At 39.8% G+C, this 19,342-nt stretch overlaps 1 protein-coding gene across 8 annotated transcripts in view; it reads left to right on the top strand.

Annotated features, from left to right (window-relative positions):
- Positions 1 to 15,046, top strand: part of LOC119899224 (phospholipid phosphatase-related protein type 5-like) — a 64,358-nt gene extending 49,312 nt beyond the window's left edge. For 7 of the 8 annotated variants that reach the window (XM_038713726.1, XM_038713721.1, XM_038713719.1 and 4 more), the window contains 5 exons: positions 8,725 to 8,845; positions 9,345 to 9,595; positions 10,468 to 10,644; positions 11,960 to 12,090; positions 12,999 to 15,046. In XM_038713726.1, the coding sequence (XP_038569654.1) occupies positions 8,725 to 8,845; positions 9,345 to 9,595; positions 10,468 to 10,644; positions 11,960 to 12,090; positions 12,999 to 13,107 (789 nt within the window). In that variant the 3' untranslated portion in view covers positions 13,108 to 15,046. Of the gene's footprint in view, positions 1 to 8,724; positions 8,846 to 9,344; positions 9,596 to 10,467; positions 10,645 to 11,959; positions 12,107 to 12,998 lie in introns of all 8 variants that reach the window. The other variant, XM_038713720.1, reaches the window with a different exon arrangement.
- The last annotated feature ends 4,296 nt before the right edge of the window (positions 15,047 to 19,342 follow it).

Here is a 19,342-nt window from a genome sequence, read left to right as displayed (position 1 = left end):
CACACACACACACACATACACACACACACACACACACACACACACACACAAACTTGCACACATGTGCTGTAAAGTAAAGCTGAAGCAGGCATCTTCATAGATCGTAAATCAGGAGAATTCATGCAGTTCATTTTTTGCAATCATCCTTTTAGTCTGACATTTTCAAGTTGATTGCAGTTGTCATCGGTCTTGTATTTCATTACACATGCTGGGGAAGTGTGTGTGTGTATATATAAGCACACACAGACCAATGCCCATATTCAAATTGGCCAGAAGTTTGCATACTGTTAAGCTTGAGGACAATCGTTCATGAATAATGGAATCTCATATGACAGACAGAAGAGGATTGGGAAGAGCCATCAAGCGGGAGAAAAGATTTAGGTGTAGCTCTGTCCAACACAATGGATTGAGAGGCGATCAGTTCCCTTCATGAGGACGAAGCCACATATTTGGCTGAACTGATTTTGGTGCTGATATGAAATGTGTGTGTTTCAGTCTGTGTCGATTTACCAGTAGTGACAGTGCAGTTCGGTACATTACTGTGTAGCAGTGTTCACATGTGTATGTATGATGAATAAAAAAAACAGACAATATCTTGCAACACATGACATCATGCTTGTCCACCTGTCACAGTTTATGGCTATTTTTGCTTTATTTGTGAACATGAGCATAGCAGAAAGTGAGCAAAAATAATGAAACTATCAGGTGTTAAGTTTTTTGTTTTTAGTAACTGATTCTCAAAGTACAATTCTGCTGTTTTGTGATTGCTGCAATTAGTGTATTATCATTATAAGCCCATTTAATACCCATCCTAACAAAAGTCCCGTATTTGATTGCATATTCTGTTTTGCCATTGACCATCACCATCGGTCTGTCCATCCATGTCTATCTTCTTTTGTCTGCGTGTTTGTATGTCCAAAAGAGAGAAGTCATAGACAGAAAGAAAGACAGATGGATCAGTACGTCAGCAGTTGTGCTTATGTGACAGAGCAGTGACAAAAGGCCAGGGATAATAAGGGATAATCATGGCTTTATCCTGTCTCTGCCAGTCATACTGGGTAGGGGATTGAGAGATGAAGACAGCACGCCATGTAGCCCCATGTGGATACGCCTGACCAGCTATCCGCTCCCACTGCGATAGCCTGTAAGACATGCTCAAACCCATAGATGAGAACCCTAATCCAGCAATACACTCACACTCTATCTCTGGTAGATTAGCTGCAAGGTCTCTTCCCACACAGATCCATGAACCCTCTGTTTCTTCTAGAGGGGAGGCAGATGAGGAGGTAGGGAGAGAGAGAGAGATGAAGAGTAAGCAGGATAAGGGCAGAGCGGGAGAGACTCGAGGAAAAAGAGCAAAATGCACAGACAAGAAAAAGCAGGAAAGTGGGGAGAAGACAAGACAAACAGGGTCATACCATTACCATTAAAACCTTCCTGAGTACAAACAGGGTTTGAACTGTGTGAGAGAGAGGGAGAGAGCGAGCAAGACGGAGCCAAAAAATATTTGAATCAGGCAAGAACAAAAGACAAATAAACAGAGAGGGGAAGAAAAGGGGAGATGTTTCGGGTATCCTAATTTCTCCTCCACACAGACCTGGGAAAGCTGCCCGGCCATGAACAAAACACAGAATAAAAGCAGGGTAAGACAGAGCGAAGGAGATGGATGGAGAGAGTGTGGGTGATGATGAAGCTGAAGCAGCTAAATTGTCATGGTTACCATCGCTGGTGTGTGAAAAGGCTGTGTGTGTGTGTGTGTTTAAAGTAGAGCACTGTGCTTTCAATGTCAACAAATGTCATGTGATATTTGCAGAAGCTTTATGTAGACTTGGTGTAATCCTCATGAAGGTTTTTGCTTTTCTTTTCACAATAACTACCGAAGAGCTCCTCTCAGTCAGCATTACATCATTTTTTGAAGGTGCGTAAGCGTAGAGGATTTCCACTGGAACGCACGTTACATATCCATTAACACACAGATTAGGAATTTAACACTGCAGCAGCTATGATTCACTATGTAGTAATTCATGGTGTAAATGCGTAGCTAAATTTAACGTTTTCTTCTGGATCGCTCACAATATGCCGAAGGTGTTAATGATAAATGTAAAATCCCAAACACATCTGTAACAAATGCACTGATAGACCAGCGTACATTTCCACGCTCCCCCTTAAGCTTAAGTCGCTTTTTATATGTTGTGACGTCAAACCGGCCTTCAATGCTGCATCACTTCTTCCTGTTCTGATTGCTTTTAGTATTACTCATAGTACACGGGGTGTGTGTGTGTGTGTGTGTGTGTGTGTGTGTGTGTGTGTGTGTGTGTGTGTGTGTATACTGTTGTAAGACAGAGTGGATCTCTGCGTTTTAAATACATGTTACTAAGACACATACTTTCTCAACAAAGGAGGCCATGTGATCTCTGCTCTCTGAGACAAGAGAAGACGGTTAGTGTCAGTCATTCTCAATCTCCCTCTTCATCAGCTTTTTTCTTGTTCTATTTTTTCTCAATTCCATCAACTCCTCCATTTTGTCTTACTCTCTCCCCCCCTATTTTCTGTTCTCCATCGCCTATCTATCTTCTCATTTGCTGTACCCATCCCTTTCGCTTTCTTCAGGTGTTTACACACAAACGTCTGCCCGTGTTTTAATCCCTCCTCTGACTTGAGATCTCTCTTTATCTCTCTAACTAACCAAGGATGAAATAAATGTGGCCTCAAAGAACATAGCAATTGCCTCCAGAACACAGTCAACATCTGCTCAAAACTAATTGGCTGCCAAGTGATTTTTACCTTTTTCTAGTAGGTATGTCCAGTAGAGTAGAAAACTTTACCTTCCACAAAGAGAAATTACAGTTTGAAAGTTAGCGTTGAATCCATCGGCAGGTCACACATACCTGCCTTGTGCCCTTAGATGTTAAGAAAACACATTCCTCTGGCTACCTCTGTACTATTACAGAGGCTTGTCTTGCATGTCATCAAACTGAACCATCTTGAAACTGGATACTCTTTATAAATTAATAAAAAAAAGCCTTACTAAGAGTGAAGTGTCCTCATGCCAGCCAGGATCTTTCAGCATTGACTGTTCAGGGTATAGTTTGTGTTTTTATTAAGGAATTCAAACAGACCTGAAACATTTAGAGTTTGTAACTATTTTCTAAAAAGCTCTGAGAGACTTGCTGCTGCCACTATTGTTAGTTGTTTGCTGCTTTAATTCCCGTTTCCAGCATTAAAACTGACACAGTATTTCAATAAAATGAGTTTAGATGAGGGGAGAGAAGCACTGGAGGGATACAAAATAATCTCCCACACTGTCAGCCATGTTGTCAATGACTCCACACTGGTATTAAGGAAGTATATAGACAGAACTAAACCATGCATTACATTTATTCAGTCATTAACATGTGGCTGCTATGGTGTCTTTTTGGTTGAATATTTCATAACCCGTGAATGCATGTGTTGCCTCAAAAATACCCTTTTAGATTGACTCTGATGAAAAGCAGCCCTGAAAGACGTGGTTTGATGATATACTGAGGGATGGCAGCAGACATCTCAGCTTCAGTAGGAGGGGGTATTTTGCTGTGGGCTCAATGCTGGCACACTGACAGTCCCCATCTGTACTACTCTGAACCCCAAAAAATCCACTGAACCTCAAAAATACACTCCAATTACCCCACCGTCCTCCCCTCCATTAGAGGCAGACTTAATGCAGTGGAAAATCTGTGGTTTGTATTTCAGGCTTGCTGAATGTTGGCCCATCTCATCTTCTTCCTCGCAATTGTGGCCAGTCTCCCAGTCAATCCTCTTAACTCTTAATAATTTTCCTTCCTTTCCCCAAACATATACACAAACTTATATCCACACACAAACACATTATTTATTTACCGTCTTCTTACCTTTTTTCATAAATTTTCTGTCACACACAGTGCATGTGAGCCTTTGTATGTCAGAACCTTATTTTCTTTGTGGTTCAAGTGTCAAATTCTTAAGTGGTATTGAATTAGTGTAATTTCTTCTTTCTGCTTTTTGTTTTGAGGTGTATGTGTGTCCTTGTGATTGTATATTTGTTATTGCTTAAAAACAATGACATCTATGGATTGCAGATTCACTATGATCAATCAGTGTCTCAGTGTCATACATTTTCATAGATTACATTAGGGTGCCCTACAGTTCTTTCTCTTAATTACGCAGAATAAAAGAGGGGATAGTATTGACACTATTTTTTTCAAACAAAATAAGTTGCTAGGGGGTAGGTTTAGGAGATTTTTCCACATTTTAATACATTGAATTTCCTTTAAAGGCTGAGCCAGTGGTATTAATACTTACAGTGTACTGTTCTCCTAAGCTATGGACAGGTTATCAGAACTTGCCGTCTCACAGCCAGAGCTTTGCTGTTGCTGAAATCCAAACTGAGCAGGAAGAGTGAACCAAACACGAACCAAAAACAGTAACCAATAACCAAATTAATTCAAGTCATTAATTTTGCAAAAAAAAAGAATGTGTGAACTTCCAGTCCAGCCTTCCTTCTTTCTGTTGACTGTTACTTTGATATCAAATTAGCCACAGAGCAGATGTTTTTGACATGTATGTGTATGTGACAAATAAAGTACCTTTAGACCTTTAAATATCTGCAAGAACTGAGCGAGCATTTAGTAAAAGACCGACAAATTGTAGTTTTTGTGTATTTTTTACATTAATATTGATGACTGTACTGAGCCTTGTGAATCAGAAGCTGGTGGATAAAACCAAGGTTTCAAAGTCTTGTTCTATCAATGCATTTAATATTTCTTTCTATTACAAGTCTTTTATTCTGATTAAAGTGGATGCTCAGTGAAGCACCAGGTAGGAACCTTTCAGTGAGATCAGCATGAAAAGGTATTATTGACACTAAGATAGTTTTGAAAATATGGCTGCGGGAGAAATGTAGCACATAACAACTCAGTGGGAGCCTGTCACCAGTGAATGTCGAATAGTAGAAAAAAGTAACCGGGCGAATTATAAAGGAGTGGACATGACAACTGCTTCCCTAATGGGGATGTAGACTTCATTCTCCATCACAGTGAGGGAACATACCAGAGAAAATAACAAGACTGTTCAGTGTCCAATGTGATTATCTGTAGCTGTTGGTCTATAGGTTACAATACAATCTCTAAAGCAATGACCATCACGGTTCTCACAACAGAAATGAATAATTCATGAATACGTAAACCCTCAAACGCATTTTTCAACAAGCTTCAAGCTTCTATATTATGAACCAACATGCAGACATCACTAACATCTCTCCCCCTCTGTTCTTATATACCCTTCAGTCTCTCTGAATTTGATTCCTTTGGTTTGATGTTGCCTTTAAGGAATCATCAAGAAACTGGGGCTCCATGCTGTTGAATCCAAATATGGTGTGAAAAGTATGAAAGTCAGCCCATTCTTGAAATATTTCTTTTTGTCAACCTGACAATATAGTAAAAAACAACATGTAGAGATGGGGCAAGAACTCACTTTTCCAAAGAGTTAATTTCTGATCCCTGGTCTGAGTACTATTATTTACCTCTGTATGGTGTTTAAAGAAAACACCATAGACATTAATTGGCGAGTGGGTTATTTAAAGATATTTCAGATTTTACCAGTAAAATATAAAATAATAAGCTCCTTTCAACATTCACATCTAATTTATTGTAAGAAATAACTAGAATGAATCAGGTATTGCCAGATTTTACAAACTTTTGTTGGTATTTCATAGAAATCAAGATAAAACTGTTTAGTTGCTAAACTCAAAAAAGTGGCTCTAGTCTAAAGACAAACTTAACAATTGATTGCTATTAATTCCCTTTCTTTTATTTTTCAACATCGCTACTTTTATATTTGTCCATTGTGTATGTATGTACATGTGCTTCAGCCATTTAGTACTTGTGTGTGCTTAGTAGGTCTGTGGCTTCAGAAAGCCGTGTTGTCTACACATCCAGCTGCCCTGCAGAAATGTCTTCCTTTTTGAGGTTATGCTTGTCGCTAAAATACTTTTATTGCATTGACAGCTGTTGAAGCCAGTTTGGCAAGTTAAGAATCAGCCTTTGATAGTTTTAATTATGTTGCAATCAACCTCTTTTCTTTAATCCTTAATCTCAGTTTCATGGTGATTAATTGCCAACAACACCATTTAGAAGTCTCTTATGCCTTCTGCCCCTTTGGCTGACTATAATCAGTGGCTGCTGTCTCCTCCGCTCTACTTCTTCCTCCTCTTCTCCCCCCAAACACACTTCGTAAGAGCATTTCCCAAAAACACAGCAACAGTTTATTCCGAATACTGTTGCCGGAGTGTTAACATGAGTCTACATAGTATTATGTTAAAATAAACAACACAGCAATGTTACTTTTGTCATGGTTTTTGTGGTCTTGTTCCCCGAGTGCATAATCACCTCACTGCATATGTTCTGGCACAACTGACAGATGTTCAGATTCACGCACCTAAATCTAGTTCAAAGAAATGAGGGAAGACTGCTTTTGTTTCATGCAGCCCAAAGCTCTGAAACAGCCTCTCTGAAAATCCAAGGGATATGGAAACCGAGTGTTTCAAGACCACATATACTTACTGGGACAATTATGACTATTCTTTCACAGTATCTTCTGTACAGTATAAATTAGGCCATCACATACTAAGTAAGCATCTCTGTTTCCATAGCATAACAGGGTCAGGTACTGATAGGTGTTACCTCACTCTCTATAGGAGGCGTTACAAAAGAGGATGAATGCAGGACTAGGCTGTGCCTTTCAGGTTCCAAACAATAAACTGGATCATCTATGTACTATTATATTATTGTGCATTTTGGGGGCTATAGAACAACTGTCAAATTAAACAGATTTTTTGTTTAGCATCAGTGCCAACATACAGATCCAGACCCAAACATTAAAAAAAATTAACACTGCTTTTACCATGTTATAATGAAATACATTCAAACCTGATACCTATTCATGTAGTTATTTTTAAGGCTTTCAGTAGCACCACTGGTGGGAGTATGGAGTCATTTTCATCATGGGCAGTGGGTGATGTGATTTTGGAGCAGCCTGGAGGTAAAAATGTGCTTCATATCCACCTGTCTAAACTTTGGCGCCCACCAGCTCTGCCAAAGTGCCTGCAGCAAGGTACCGAACCTCTACCAGCTCCAGGGATGATGATATATGGCTGTCCTTACACACAAACCTCCCTGTAGAAATTAATAAAGTGTAGTCAAACATGTGTGTGTGCCTGGTGAGGAGAATATTCTAGCTGGCCCTTACATGATATTTTCTGAAGAACTTAAGGCAAACGTATGATCATGTTCATGTACAGTAACACTTTTGTATAAATCTCTATAGTTTGTTTTTCTTTGGAGCGTTTGTTGAGTTTTAGAAGTGTTATCCTGTTTCATTTTAATTCAATTACACACAATCTCACCTTGAAGCTGTGGTAGTAGAATAATAAGAATAGTAGTAATTGCTGAGCTTATAGGATATGTTGTTTAAACAGGTTCACAAGTTGTCTGTTTTTCTTTATTTGTGAAGCCCACTGCCATCCCCTTCAAATGGTCAACAATGTCATGTGATTGGCTGCTGACATTAACCTTAGCAGGTGAGGTTTTACTGTGAATGCATGAAAGAACTAAAAAATCAGTGTGCAAGATTGTTTGGTTCTTTCACAGTCCAGTAAGTGTTACTGTGAATTTATGAAAATGTTTTGAAGGTGAGCAGGGCTCTGGAAAAAGAACCACTCAGCCATCATATCTCGAAATGACGTCTTGAGGAACCCAGAACCCCCCTTTCCCCAACACACATGACCTCAGGGCTGCAAAGCTTTGCAGCACTCTCCAAAGACATCATTTATGTTGACACACAAGCCCCACAACTATATAACATCAGTGCTAAAGTGGAAACCTCAGCCTTCATCTGTCACACCAAGCACAGTGAGCTTTGGTGCATTAGCATCGTCCCACGCTCTTGGTTCTGGGTCATGCATATTGTATGAGCTTGTAACCTACATCTATCCATGCTTCTGTCAGCTGGGGTCCCATGATCATACAGGTTCAGTACGCAGGGCATAATAGTCCAATCAATCTTTTCCCCTGTCAAAAGAGATCAATGTTCTGATGATTTGACATGTTTCAAACTGCTTAAACTGCCTCTTACATGGCTGCAGATGCTTGAGATGTGTTTTTTTTTTATTGGGCGTTTAAAATGTGTTAACAGTAAAAATATAATGGAGGTTTTATTACGGAGTGATCAGAGTGGGGTAAAACATTAGCTAATGCATTTCACTATTTCATAAATATAGTATAAGATGTGTTATCTTATTTGGCAAATCCAGTCCTCATTTTTGAGGTTATTAGCCTGACATTATCAACCAAAGTATAGTCATGGTTTTATGGAGCTGCAGTAAATCAGTACAGAAAAAAAAGATAACGGGAGAAATAGAAGTTCTATGAGACATTGAGGTTGACAAACTCCCACTGATGAGAGTGAATGGGAGGTGTTAATGTTGAGATTTACTAAAGCAGCATAAAATCAGCCAAATTGTGAGGGGAAATATAAAGCAGGCTGGCCAAGGAAAAATGTAAGCGCTGCAAGGCTGAGGGAGGAACACTCATGAATAGTTTTGCTGTGCACCATATTTAACTGACAAAATATTCAGTGAAGCTGATCAGTCCTTAACCAAAAAGTTTTTGCTTTCTGTTTTTGTTCTGTTTGTGGTTTCTCTTTCTGTCCCAGATTCTGATCGGGGAAGTGACCAGTTTCTTTGTGAAGACAGAGGGAGCTCAGGAGAAGACCATAGTGACCGCTGACTGCTGCTATTTCAACCCTCTCCTCCGTAGGATCGTACGTTTTCTGGGTCAGTTATAGTCCTAAAGATTAGGGGTAGCTTTGACTAAAAAGAGCCTCTGTACTCTGGGACCAAGGCTCATTAAGACCACTACTCCTGTCATAAGAACAGAAAGAGCCCTTATTCTTAGTTTAGGTCTCCTGTGGAGTCCTTTCGCTTGCCTGTCTCTTCGTGTCCTCTTCTGTTGATGTTCTGTGATCTTTTCCATCACCTATATATCACCTATAAAGACCATCACCTGTAGCCTGTATTTATGTAAGTCTAAAGATAAGTCTTTATCTAAATCTTTTAAAGTGATTGTCCATAGATATAAAGCATAAAAGCTATGGCTAAAGCCATAAAGGCTATGCCTGTTTGGCCTTTCCCTCCCACACAGATAATAGTCAGCTTGACTGTTTGATTCCCATTTAAGTGGTTGTTTCTGACTCTTACCAGTCTTATTGATTCAGTTATTTTTAATTTACATATGCATCCCTCTCTCTCACTTTGCCCCCTCTTTTTCACACAGGTGTCTACTCCTTTGGCCTCTTCACAACCACCATCTTTGCCAACGCAGGTCAAGTGGTGACAGGAAACCAGACGCCTCATTTCCTGTCTGCCTGCAAGCCAAACTACACAGCTCTGGGCTGCCAGTCTCCGCTGCAGTACATCACAGAGCGCAGAGCCTGCACAGGAAACCCTTACCTGGTGGTGTCTGCCCGCAAATCCTTCCCCTCCAAAGACGCAGCACTCAGCTTTTATTCAGCCATTTACACAGTGGTAGGGAACTTTTTGGGGGCAATGAGTGAAGGGAGACACATCAGGGTAATTGTGGGATATGATTATTGTGTGTAATGATGATGCAAAAGACATACTTTTGCTTTGATAAAGGTTTACTAGAGCAGAAGGAAAATAAGTCAGAATAAAAGTTTTAGCAATACTTTATAATAAGGAACCTTTTGTAATTGTTTTTTAAAAATCAAAGCACAACACCATGACAGCCTTAAGTTTTTCTTAATGATGCTGTATAATTAATCTATAAAACATCATTATATAAATGATTAATTTACCATTAATAAGCTATAAGTTACAAGTTAACAAATTATTGGCCCTTTGTAAAGGTGACCTTATTAGGTAGTGTGTGTGTGGAGAGAGAGAGAGAGAGAGAGAGAATACAGTACAGAATTCAGACAAATGTAAATGAAAATTACTGATGTATGGTACTAAAGAAGACATTAAAAAAACAGGAATTTGTTGATAAATTATTTTTTCAATAACTTCAGTTTACACTTCCAATTTCTACAATAATGATGTATGACATGAGTAGAAACATCTAGCTATGATTTAAGTTCTGCTGAAAAACAAAACCTTTGTTCTTTTTAATTACAGTGCTATGTTCCTGTCATTTTTTAGAAGCATTAAAACAGTGTTTTCATGGTGCTTTCTTTTTGTACTTCATCAAAACCCTTCAGCTGCTCTAAAATCATTGCACTGTGCGGCCTCTTGTGGCTTGTTCAAGCTATTCAACCCATTAAGCTATTCAAGATGTAGCACTCTTTGAATTATCTCAGCTGGCTGGCTGACTGAAGGAGAAGGAGATTGAGGAGATTCAACACCTGGTTCACTACTAACTAACATGACATTTTTTACAGATGTATGTGACTCTGGTGTTCCGGACCAAAGGGACCCGTCTGACAAAGCCCACCCTGTGCCTAGTGCTGCTGTCTCTGGCCGTGCTGGTTGGGGTGATGAGGGTGACTGAACACAGAAACCACTGGAACGATGTCCTGGCTGGGTTTATCACAGGAGGGGCCATCGCTGCCTTCCTGGTGAGAAGAAGAGGAGGGAAAGAGGGAGATATGAGGAGGGAAGAAGGTGGAAGAAGAGATGGATGGAATTTCAGGGTTCAAAAAAGGAGGGAGGCCATAGTGGTAAATAGATGGTAAGGGGTAGAAAGACATGAGAAAAAGACTGGAGGAAAAGATACTGTCATACAAAGGCAGAGATCAGCAAAAGCAGAGAAGAAGTTGATAAAAATGATTCAAAGCGTTTCTGACTGGCTTAAAAACAGTGTAACTGATAGCAAGATTATAATGTCTTCATTGTATGCCATTTCAGGCTGATTATTTTACCCCTAGTAAATGCCAAAGAATAAGCTACATAATGCCTAAAATAGTGCACTTTGCCTTTTTATCATCCTCACGGAAAGGGGGGGGGGGGGGGACACAACAAACAAAATGTGTTCTTTCACCTTTCATGTCCATTTAACAAGTTTGTTTAAGATATTAACTTTATTTAGATTATTTAGATTCATTGGGATTTCACTAGAGTCAAAAGCTGAGATTTCATTTGGAGCTTCTCTGTAAGATAGTTACCTTTAGCAGGAGCTTAGCTAGCTGTGTTTTCTCTGCATTATGATTGCATTTAGCAACTGCCTCATGTAATAATGTGGAATAACTAACCATTGATGTTGGTTGATCAAAATTGATATTTTTTCACTTACATATAGGGGAAATAGTGGCTATTTCACATGCTAGCTTTAATTTGATATAGCTGTCTTTGCTTTAGCTCTGCGACAGAGAGTGCAGAAAATACAATAGCAGCTTCCAGAGCTCAGAGATTACAAAACCAAAGTGCAGATACTGCAATTTGGTTTTTAGCTCCGGTTTCTAGTTACTGCAAATTTTACCTGCTGTTTTCATTGATAAATAATTTTCTTTGACCAGCTCTTTACAAGTGTATTGCTGTAGAGCGGGAGGATAGTATGAAGGGAGAAGGGATTGTATCAAGGAAAAGTGCTATAAAGAGAGCATTGTTGGTGTGATGTGCGTGCAGGAAAGATGGTGGGAGGAAGGACTGATGATTAAAGCGAGCTTGAGACGAAAGAGCCTTACTGCCTGTGTGATAGACACACACCTGTGAATGTGAATAGACTGATCTGAATCTTTACCGTAGCATATTCATATTGTGTCATTTAATGTTGGACCTCTTGGCCTAAATCATCTGTGTCTCTCCCTCTCAAACTGTAGCCTAAATGTCCTCCTTCATTATCTGTTCCCATGAACACTTGGAGCATACAGAAAACCAGAATATCATCCATCTGTGTCTCTCTCTCTTTTACCACTTTTCTCTGCTCTCCATCAGGTGTCATGTGTGATCAACAATTTCCAGCAAACCCAGATAGCACTGCCGACTCCTCCACCTCCACAGCGACCAGAGCCCCCCATGGGGCTGCCTCTCCTCAGCCTGCCCCGTGTTGAGAGTCCACTCGAAAAGTTAAGTGGTTTCCAGGTAAGGGATGGGGGAAATCAGTCTGGAAGAACATAAATAAAACACTTGAGATGATCAGTAGAATGCACAAAATGTCCATGATGTATTTGTTTTTGAAAAGTGTTGGACCAAAATGAAATATCTGACTAAGGATGAATCTTAATCACTTTGGTGATCCATTGACTTTACCTCTGGTGCCACCATGAGATTGACATTTACGTTTATGAGTGGAATATCTTAAAATAATTGGTACTATTGGGTGGATTGCCATAACATTTGGTACAGACACGCATGTCCCCGGGATGAATTGTAGTCACTTTGGTGATCCTAAAATTTGTAACTTTTAATATAGTGCCATCAGATAAATTTTCAATGCACCCAATACTTTGATTTATCATCAAATACCTGTAAAAAATAATATAAGTCCCATCAGCCTCTGCTTTACTTTGTGTTTAGTGATAATTAGAAAATACATGCTAACATGCTGAACTAAGATGGTAAACATGGTAAACAGTATACCTGTAACATCAGCACATTTGCATTTTCTTTGTGAGCATGCTAGCATACAGATTTTAGCATGAAGCTCAACGCACCACAGTGCCTAAGTACAGCCTAACAGAGCAACTAGTATTGCTGCTTTTACTCTTTTTTTTGTCCTCATTTATAACCTTGGTTGTTTCATTGTGTCAGAATGTTTCCTAGATGCTGATATCTGATGTCTCTGTTGGATACACATTATCTCTTGTCTTGACAACTTCATTTTGCATTCCTTTCTCTTGCTGTCTCAGTTAAGTTTATCTGCTGTATTCCCTCAGGTTTGAACTTACCTAATGTTTTGAAATGATTTATACTATTTATTTCCCTCCCTCTCTACCTCTCCTAATCATTTCTCTGTCCTTTTCCCTCCTATTAGACTCCAGGGCTACCGTATTCTGAGATCACATGACCATCAGCCAACCCCGTCCCCCGCCCCTCCCGATGTGCTCCTCCCCTCACGGCGTTGCCTCACCAGCGCAGTCTAGACCTGCCCACTGAATGCCCCCCGCCCTGCCCTGCCCACCCTGAAGGACGACATCCTCTCCGACGAGTCAAATCCACACAGGTCTGAAGGTCCATTAATCACAGGAGGCAGAACAGCAACACATGCACATGGAGGCTGAAACCTGTCATCCGCTAAGGACCAATAGGAGATGGATAAATTTCCTTCTGTCATGTACTGTCCTGTTTGACCTCCAAGATGGCCTCATTTTTCTTTCAGGTGTAAAAGACCGAATGAAAGATTTGCCAAAGCCAGAGCTGTTGAAGCAATACTGTGTCCTATTTCCTTGTCCTGTTTTCCACAAAGACCCAACAGTGACTCTAAAGACTGTTGGCTGGTGATGACTTGATGAAACACTTGATTAAATCAAAAAAACTCAGCGGAGCTGAGGGTTTTCTTAATGATCTAAGAAAATCCCAATCACTGGTGGATCGTCCTCAAAAGACCATTTTGTAACACTCAGGACAATACAATGGAAAAAAGACTAGATCAAAAATGAAGACCTTGATGTAATCAAAATGCAGGTACTGTCAAGTATTATGGTACAGATTTTTTTCTGTCCTCAAAACTAACTAAAGAGATGCTGTCAAAGAAGAAAGCACTTTTGTAAATTATACCACAGATGAACAAATTTAGTGTTCAGTAAACTGTGTCGTGTTATCTTGTTTGTTTTAGGGGATATGGGATTGATCTTTATACACACTAGAGCTGTGCTTGTGAAACCACACTTGTTTTGGGGCATCCAAATCCTAAATCATCCCTGAAGTGAACTGAACTAGATTTCCATTATCCACAATATCTTTTATCTAGTTACGATTCAGGTGTGTGTGTGTTTATAAATGTCCGTAGGTTCTACGTCCATGCTGTGAAATATTTGGAAAGCTTTATCATCTGACTTACTTGCCTATTCTCATGTGGAGTTCTTTGTTCGTGTTAGTTTGCATAAAAGTCTCACTTTCTCTTTCCCTTACCCCATTCATGCCCCAGCTTTTGTGTCTCAAAATTACATTTATCTAAATGTCAATGTGTTTGTTCCCTTTGCTTTCCAAAATTAATGTTTTTGAAGAGTTGTATGGCATCAGTTGTTGTTGCTACTATTTGTGTCCTGTTCAATTATTTCCAGATTTCCCTGCTTCAGTCCACCTTCAATTCCTCAAACTAACTTTAGAAAACCAACAGCACAGACCAGTGTGTAACACAGAGGTGAGACCTCTGAGTTTTGTATAGTTTTGTACAGTATATAGGTTTCTCTACACAGTATATACTAAATTATCATTATGTTTAACTTGTGTGAACAATGTGAAGCTACCTAAAGCTGTCTTGTAGGAACATGAGTAGTAGCCTGATCTAAAGCAAGAATGTAGCGCAGTGGAGAAGTGTGTGACATCAGCAAAACTGCATACAGCCGGTGTGTTTGGCTCACAACTTGCTTTGGTTCTTCTGCTCAGTTCAAAAAGACACTGCAGGCAGGCTATACTAGTAGGAGAGTACGCAGTGGGTTATATAAAGAAGACATTGCTATGGTTTTATTAAGCGTGTGTGTGTGTGTGTGTGTGTGTGTGTGTGCTTATTGGATTTGTGTGTATGTTTATAATGAGCACATTGTACGGCAGCATAACTGTTAATTTGGCAATCTGCTTTCTTAAGTTAAACTGTCAAAAGTAGCTGCTATAATTACACACTTGTGCTTGTGTGTAACTGCAGGCCTTCAAAGGACCCCTGCCAAGGCGTCCTACAATGCCTGTTATAGCAGAAGGTGTTCATTATAGCTCTGAGATTACCTAAAGTAAAACCTTTCAGTCAGAAGTTTTTATAAACAACTGAAGAGGTAGAGAACACCATAACTGTCAAAATAATGTTATTTTCATGTTAAAATGTCTCTGTTTTGTATTTATTTACCAAAATAAATTGCAATTACCACACATTGCTGCCTGAATTACATTTTTCACTTGATTCGTTGTAATTGCTTGCACACTTCAGTTGGACAAATCTTTGCTGTTATACCAGCTCCATTTGTTTTATGCTGTTATTCAAATCTCCAATGTACATTAGCCACAAACACTGTGTGTAAATGTAAAGAGACATTTTGTGGGATATTCACCTGGTTTAAATTTATTCGTGACTAGTCAGGCAAAGAGCAATAGGCCTTTTTTCACAGCAGACATTTTGTCATACAGTCCCCTCCAAAAGTATTGGAACTGTAAGGCAAAGTCCTTTGTTTTTGTTGTTCACTGAAGACATGTGGCTTTAAGATCAAAAGATGAGTATGAGACAAGAGTTCAGAATTTCAGCTCTCATTTCGTGGTTTTCAAATCTACAGGTGAAACTCGAAAAATTAGCATATCGTGCAAAAGTTCATTTATTTCAGTAATTCAACTTAAAAGGTGAAACTAATATATAGACTCATTACATGCAAAGTGAGATATTTCAAGCCTGTATTTGATATAATTTCGATGATTATGGCTTACAGCTTATGAAAACCCCAAATTCAAAATCTCAGAAAATTAGAATATTTCCCTCCACAAGGAGGGAAAGCCTCAAAAGGTAATTGCAAAAGAAGTTGGATGTTCTCAAAGTGCTGTATCAAGGCACATTAATAGAAAGTTAAGTGGAAGAGAAAAGTCTGGAAGAAAAAGGTGCACAAGCAGCAGGGATGACCGTAGCCTGGAGAGGATTGTCAGGTAAAGGTCATTCAAATGTGTGGGGGAGCTTCACAAGGAGTGAACTGAGGCTGGAGTTACTGCATCAAGAGCCACCACACACAGACGGGTCCTGGACATGGGTTTCAAATGTCGTATTCCTCTTGTCAAGCCACTCCTGAACAACAAACAACGTCAGAAGCGTCTTACCTGGGCTAAAGAAAAAAAGAACTGGTCTGTTTCTCAGTGGTCCAAAGTCCTCTTTTCTGATGAGAGCAAATTTTGCATCTCATTTGGAAACCAAGGTCCCAGAGTCTGGAGGAAGAATGGAGAGGCACACAATCCAAGATGCTTGAAGTCCAGTGTGAAGTTTCCACAGTCTGTGTTGGTTTGGGGAGCCATGTCATCTGCTGGTGTTGGTCCACTGTGCTTTATTAAGTCCAGAGTCAGCGCAGCCGTCTACCGGGACATTTTAGAGCACTTTATGCTTCCTTCAGCGGGCGAGCTTTATGGAGATGCTGACTTCATTTTCCAGCAGGACTTGGCACCTGCCCATACTGCCAAAAGTACCAAAACCTGGTTCAGTGACCATGGGATAACTGTGCTTGATTGGCCAGCAAACTCGCCTGACCTGAACCCCATAGAGAATCTATGGGGCATTGCCAAGAGAAAGATGAAAGACATGAGACCGAACAATTCAGAATTGCTGAAGGCCGCTATTGAAGCATACTGGTCTTCCATAACACCTCAGCAGTGCCACAGGCTGATAGCATCAATGCCACGCCGCCTTGAGGCAGTAATTCATGCAAAACGGGCCCAAACCAAGTACTGAGTACATATGCATGATTATACTTTTCAGAAGGCTGACATTTCTGTATTTAAAATCTTTTTTTTATTTTATTTATTTCATGTAATATTCAAATTTTCTGAGATTTTGAATTTGGGGTTTTCATAAACTGTATGCAATAATCATCGAAATTATATCAAATTGCTTGAAATACTTTTGCACAATATGCTAATTTTTCGAGTTTCACCTGTAGATGTGTTAAACAACTCAGGACATAACCACCCTTTGTTTGAACCCACCCATTTTTCAAGTGAGCAAAACTATTGGAGCATGTGACTGACACATGTTTCTTGTTGCCCAGGTGTTGCCTTTTAGGTTGATTGTCCAAACATTAAATAGCTCTGCATGACTAGTCAAAGTCATCCTTGGTTCAAACCTATAAAAACTGCATTTCTTGTTAAAGAGGATAAACCAACATGAAGACCAGAGAGCTGTCTGTGGGACAAAAGCAAGCCACTGTCAAGCTAAGAAAAGAAGGAAAATCGAACAGAGCTATTCGACAATCACTGGGCATAGCAAGCACAACAATTTGGAATGTCCTGAAAAAGAAAGAAACTACTGGTGTACTGAGCAACAGACGTTGGACAGGTCAGCCAAGGAAAACAACAGTAGATGACAGAAATATCGTGACAGCTGTGAAGAAAACCCCCAAAACATCAGTGACATCACCAATGACCTCCACAGTGCAGGGGTGAAGGTATCATAATCCAGTGTTCGAAGAAGACTCAGAGAACAGAAATATAGAGGCCACACTACAAAATGCAAACCAGTACAGAGATGAGCCGCAAAAGTTCTGGAACAAAATCTTATGGACTGATGAGACCAAGATTAATCTCTACCACAGTGATGGAAAGGCCAAAGTGTGGAGAAAGAAAGGAACTGATAATGATCCGAAGGATACAAGCTCATCTGTGAAGCATGGTGGAGGTAATGTCATGGCTGCTTCTGGAACAGGCTCATTAATATTTATTGATGATGTAACTGATGATGGTAGCTGCAGAATGAATTCAGAAGTGTACAGAAACATTTTGTCTGCTAATTTACAGAGAAATACATTGAAACTCATCGGGAGGAAGTTTATCATGCAGCAGGACAATGACCCAAAACACACTGCCAACAAAACAAAGGACTTCATCAGGGGAAAAGTGGAAGGTTTTAGACTGGCCAAGTCAATCACCTGACCTTAACCCAATAGAGCATGCATTTCACCTCCTTAATGTTATTTACTTTAAGATTATTTGTTCCATTACTTTTGCTCACCTAAGAATGCTGTGGTCTAATACAAACTGTTATGGCAGAAAATTGTGTCCTCTTACATTTAATCTTTTATGTATGATCTTTTAATATTAACATTATTACTATTATTGTTATGTATTGTGTTTTTATCCTTAACCTTTCCTCTCCTATACTCATGTTGGTCTATCCACATTTACTTGGGTTTAGGTCAGAGCTGTGAGATTGTTTTGGTGTTTTCCACTCTTGTTGTTCCTCTCCTCTCATGGAATGTTCATTCAAGGCTGAGAGAGGATCTCTGTTCCCCAAAACATAGAAACCTAGATAGTGTACAGGTGCTGGTCATATAATTAGAATATCATCAAAAAGTTGATTTTATTTCAGTAATTCCATTCAAAAAGTGAAACTTGGATATTATATTCATTCATTACACACAGACTGATATTTCAAATGTTTATTTAATTTAATTGTGATGATTAAAACTGACAACTAATAAAAATCCCAAATTCAGTATCTCCAAAAATTAAAATGTTAAGACCAATACAAAAAATGGATTTTTAGAAATGTTGGCCAACTGAAAAGTATGAGCATGTACAGCACTCAATACTTAGTTGGGGCTCCTTTTGCCCGAATTACTGTAGCAATGCAACGTGGCATGGAGTCTATCAGTCTGTGGCACTGCTCAGGTGTTACGAGAGCCCAGGTTGCTCTGATAGTGGCCTTCAGCTCTTCTGCATTGTTGGGTCTGGCGTATCGCATCTTCCTCTTCACAATACCCCATAGATTTTCTATAGGGTTAAGGTCAGGCGAGTTTGCTAGCCAATTAGAACAGGGATACCATGGTCCTTAAACCAGGTACTGGTAGCTTTGGCACTGTGTGCAGGTGCTAAGTCCTGTTGGAAAATGAAATCTGCATCTCCATAAAGTTGGTCAGCAGCAGGAAGCATAAAGTGCTCTAAAACTTCCTGGTAGACGGCTGCGTTGACCTTGGACCTCAGAAAACACAATGGACCAACACCAGCAGATGACATGGCACCCCAAACCATCACTGACTGTGGAAACTTTACACTGGACTTCAAGCAATGTGGATTCTGTGCCTCTCCTCTCTTCCTCCAGACTCTGGGACCTTGATTTCCAAAGGAAATGCAAAATTTACTTTCATCAGAGAACATAACTTTGGACCACTCAGCAGCAGTCCAGTCCTTTTTGTCTTTAGCCCAGGCGAGACGCTTCTGACGCTGCGTCTTGTTCAAGAGTGGCTTGACACAAGGAATGTGACAGCTGAAACCCATGTCTTGCATATGTCTGTGCGTGGTGGTTCTTGAAGCACTGACTCCAGCTGCAGTCCACTCTTTGTGAATCTCCCCCACATTTTTGAATGGGTTTTGTTTCACAATCCTCTCCAGGGTGCGGTTATCCCTATTGCTTGTACACTTTTTTTCTACCACATCTTTTCCTTCCCTTCACCTCTCTATTAATGTGCTTGGACACAGAGCTCT

This window comes from Micropterus salmoides, unplaced genomic scaffold, assembly GCF_014851395.1.
Source record: "Micropterus salmoides isolate LMB-PRFRI ecotype aquatic unplaced genomic scaffold, ASM1485139v1 Ms_hic_scaffold_12, whole genome shotgun sequence".
NCBI lineage: Eukaryota > Metazoa > Chordata > Actinopteri > Centrarchiformes > Centrarchidae > Micropterus > Micropterus salmoides.
The sequence above is the reverse complement of the archived record's forward strand: the minus strand, read 5'-3'. Positions and strand labels throughout refer to the sequence as shown.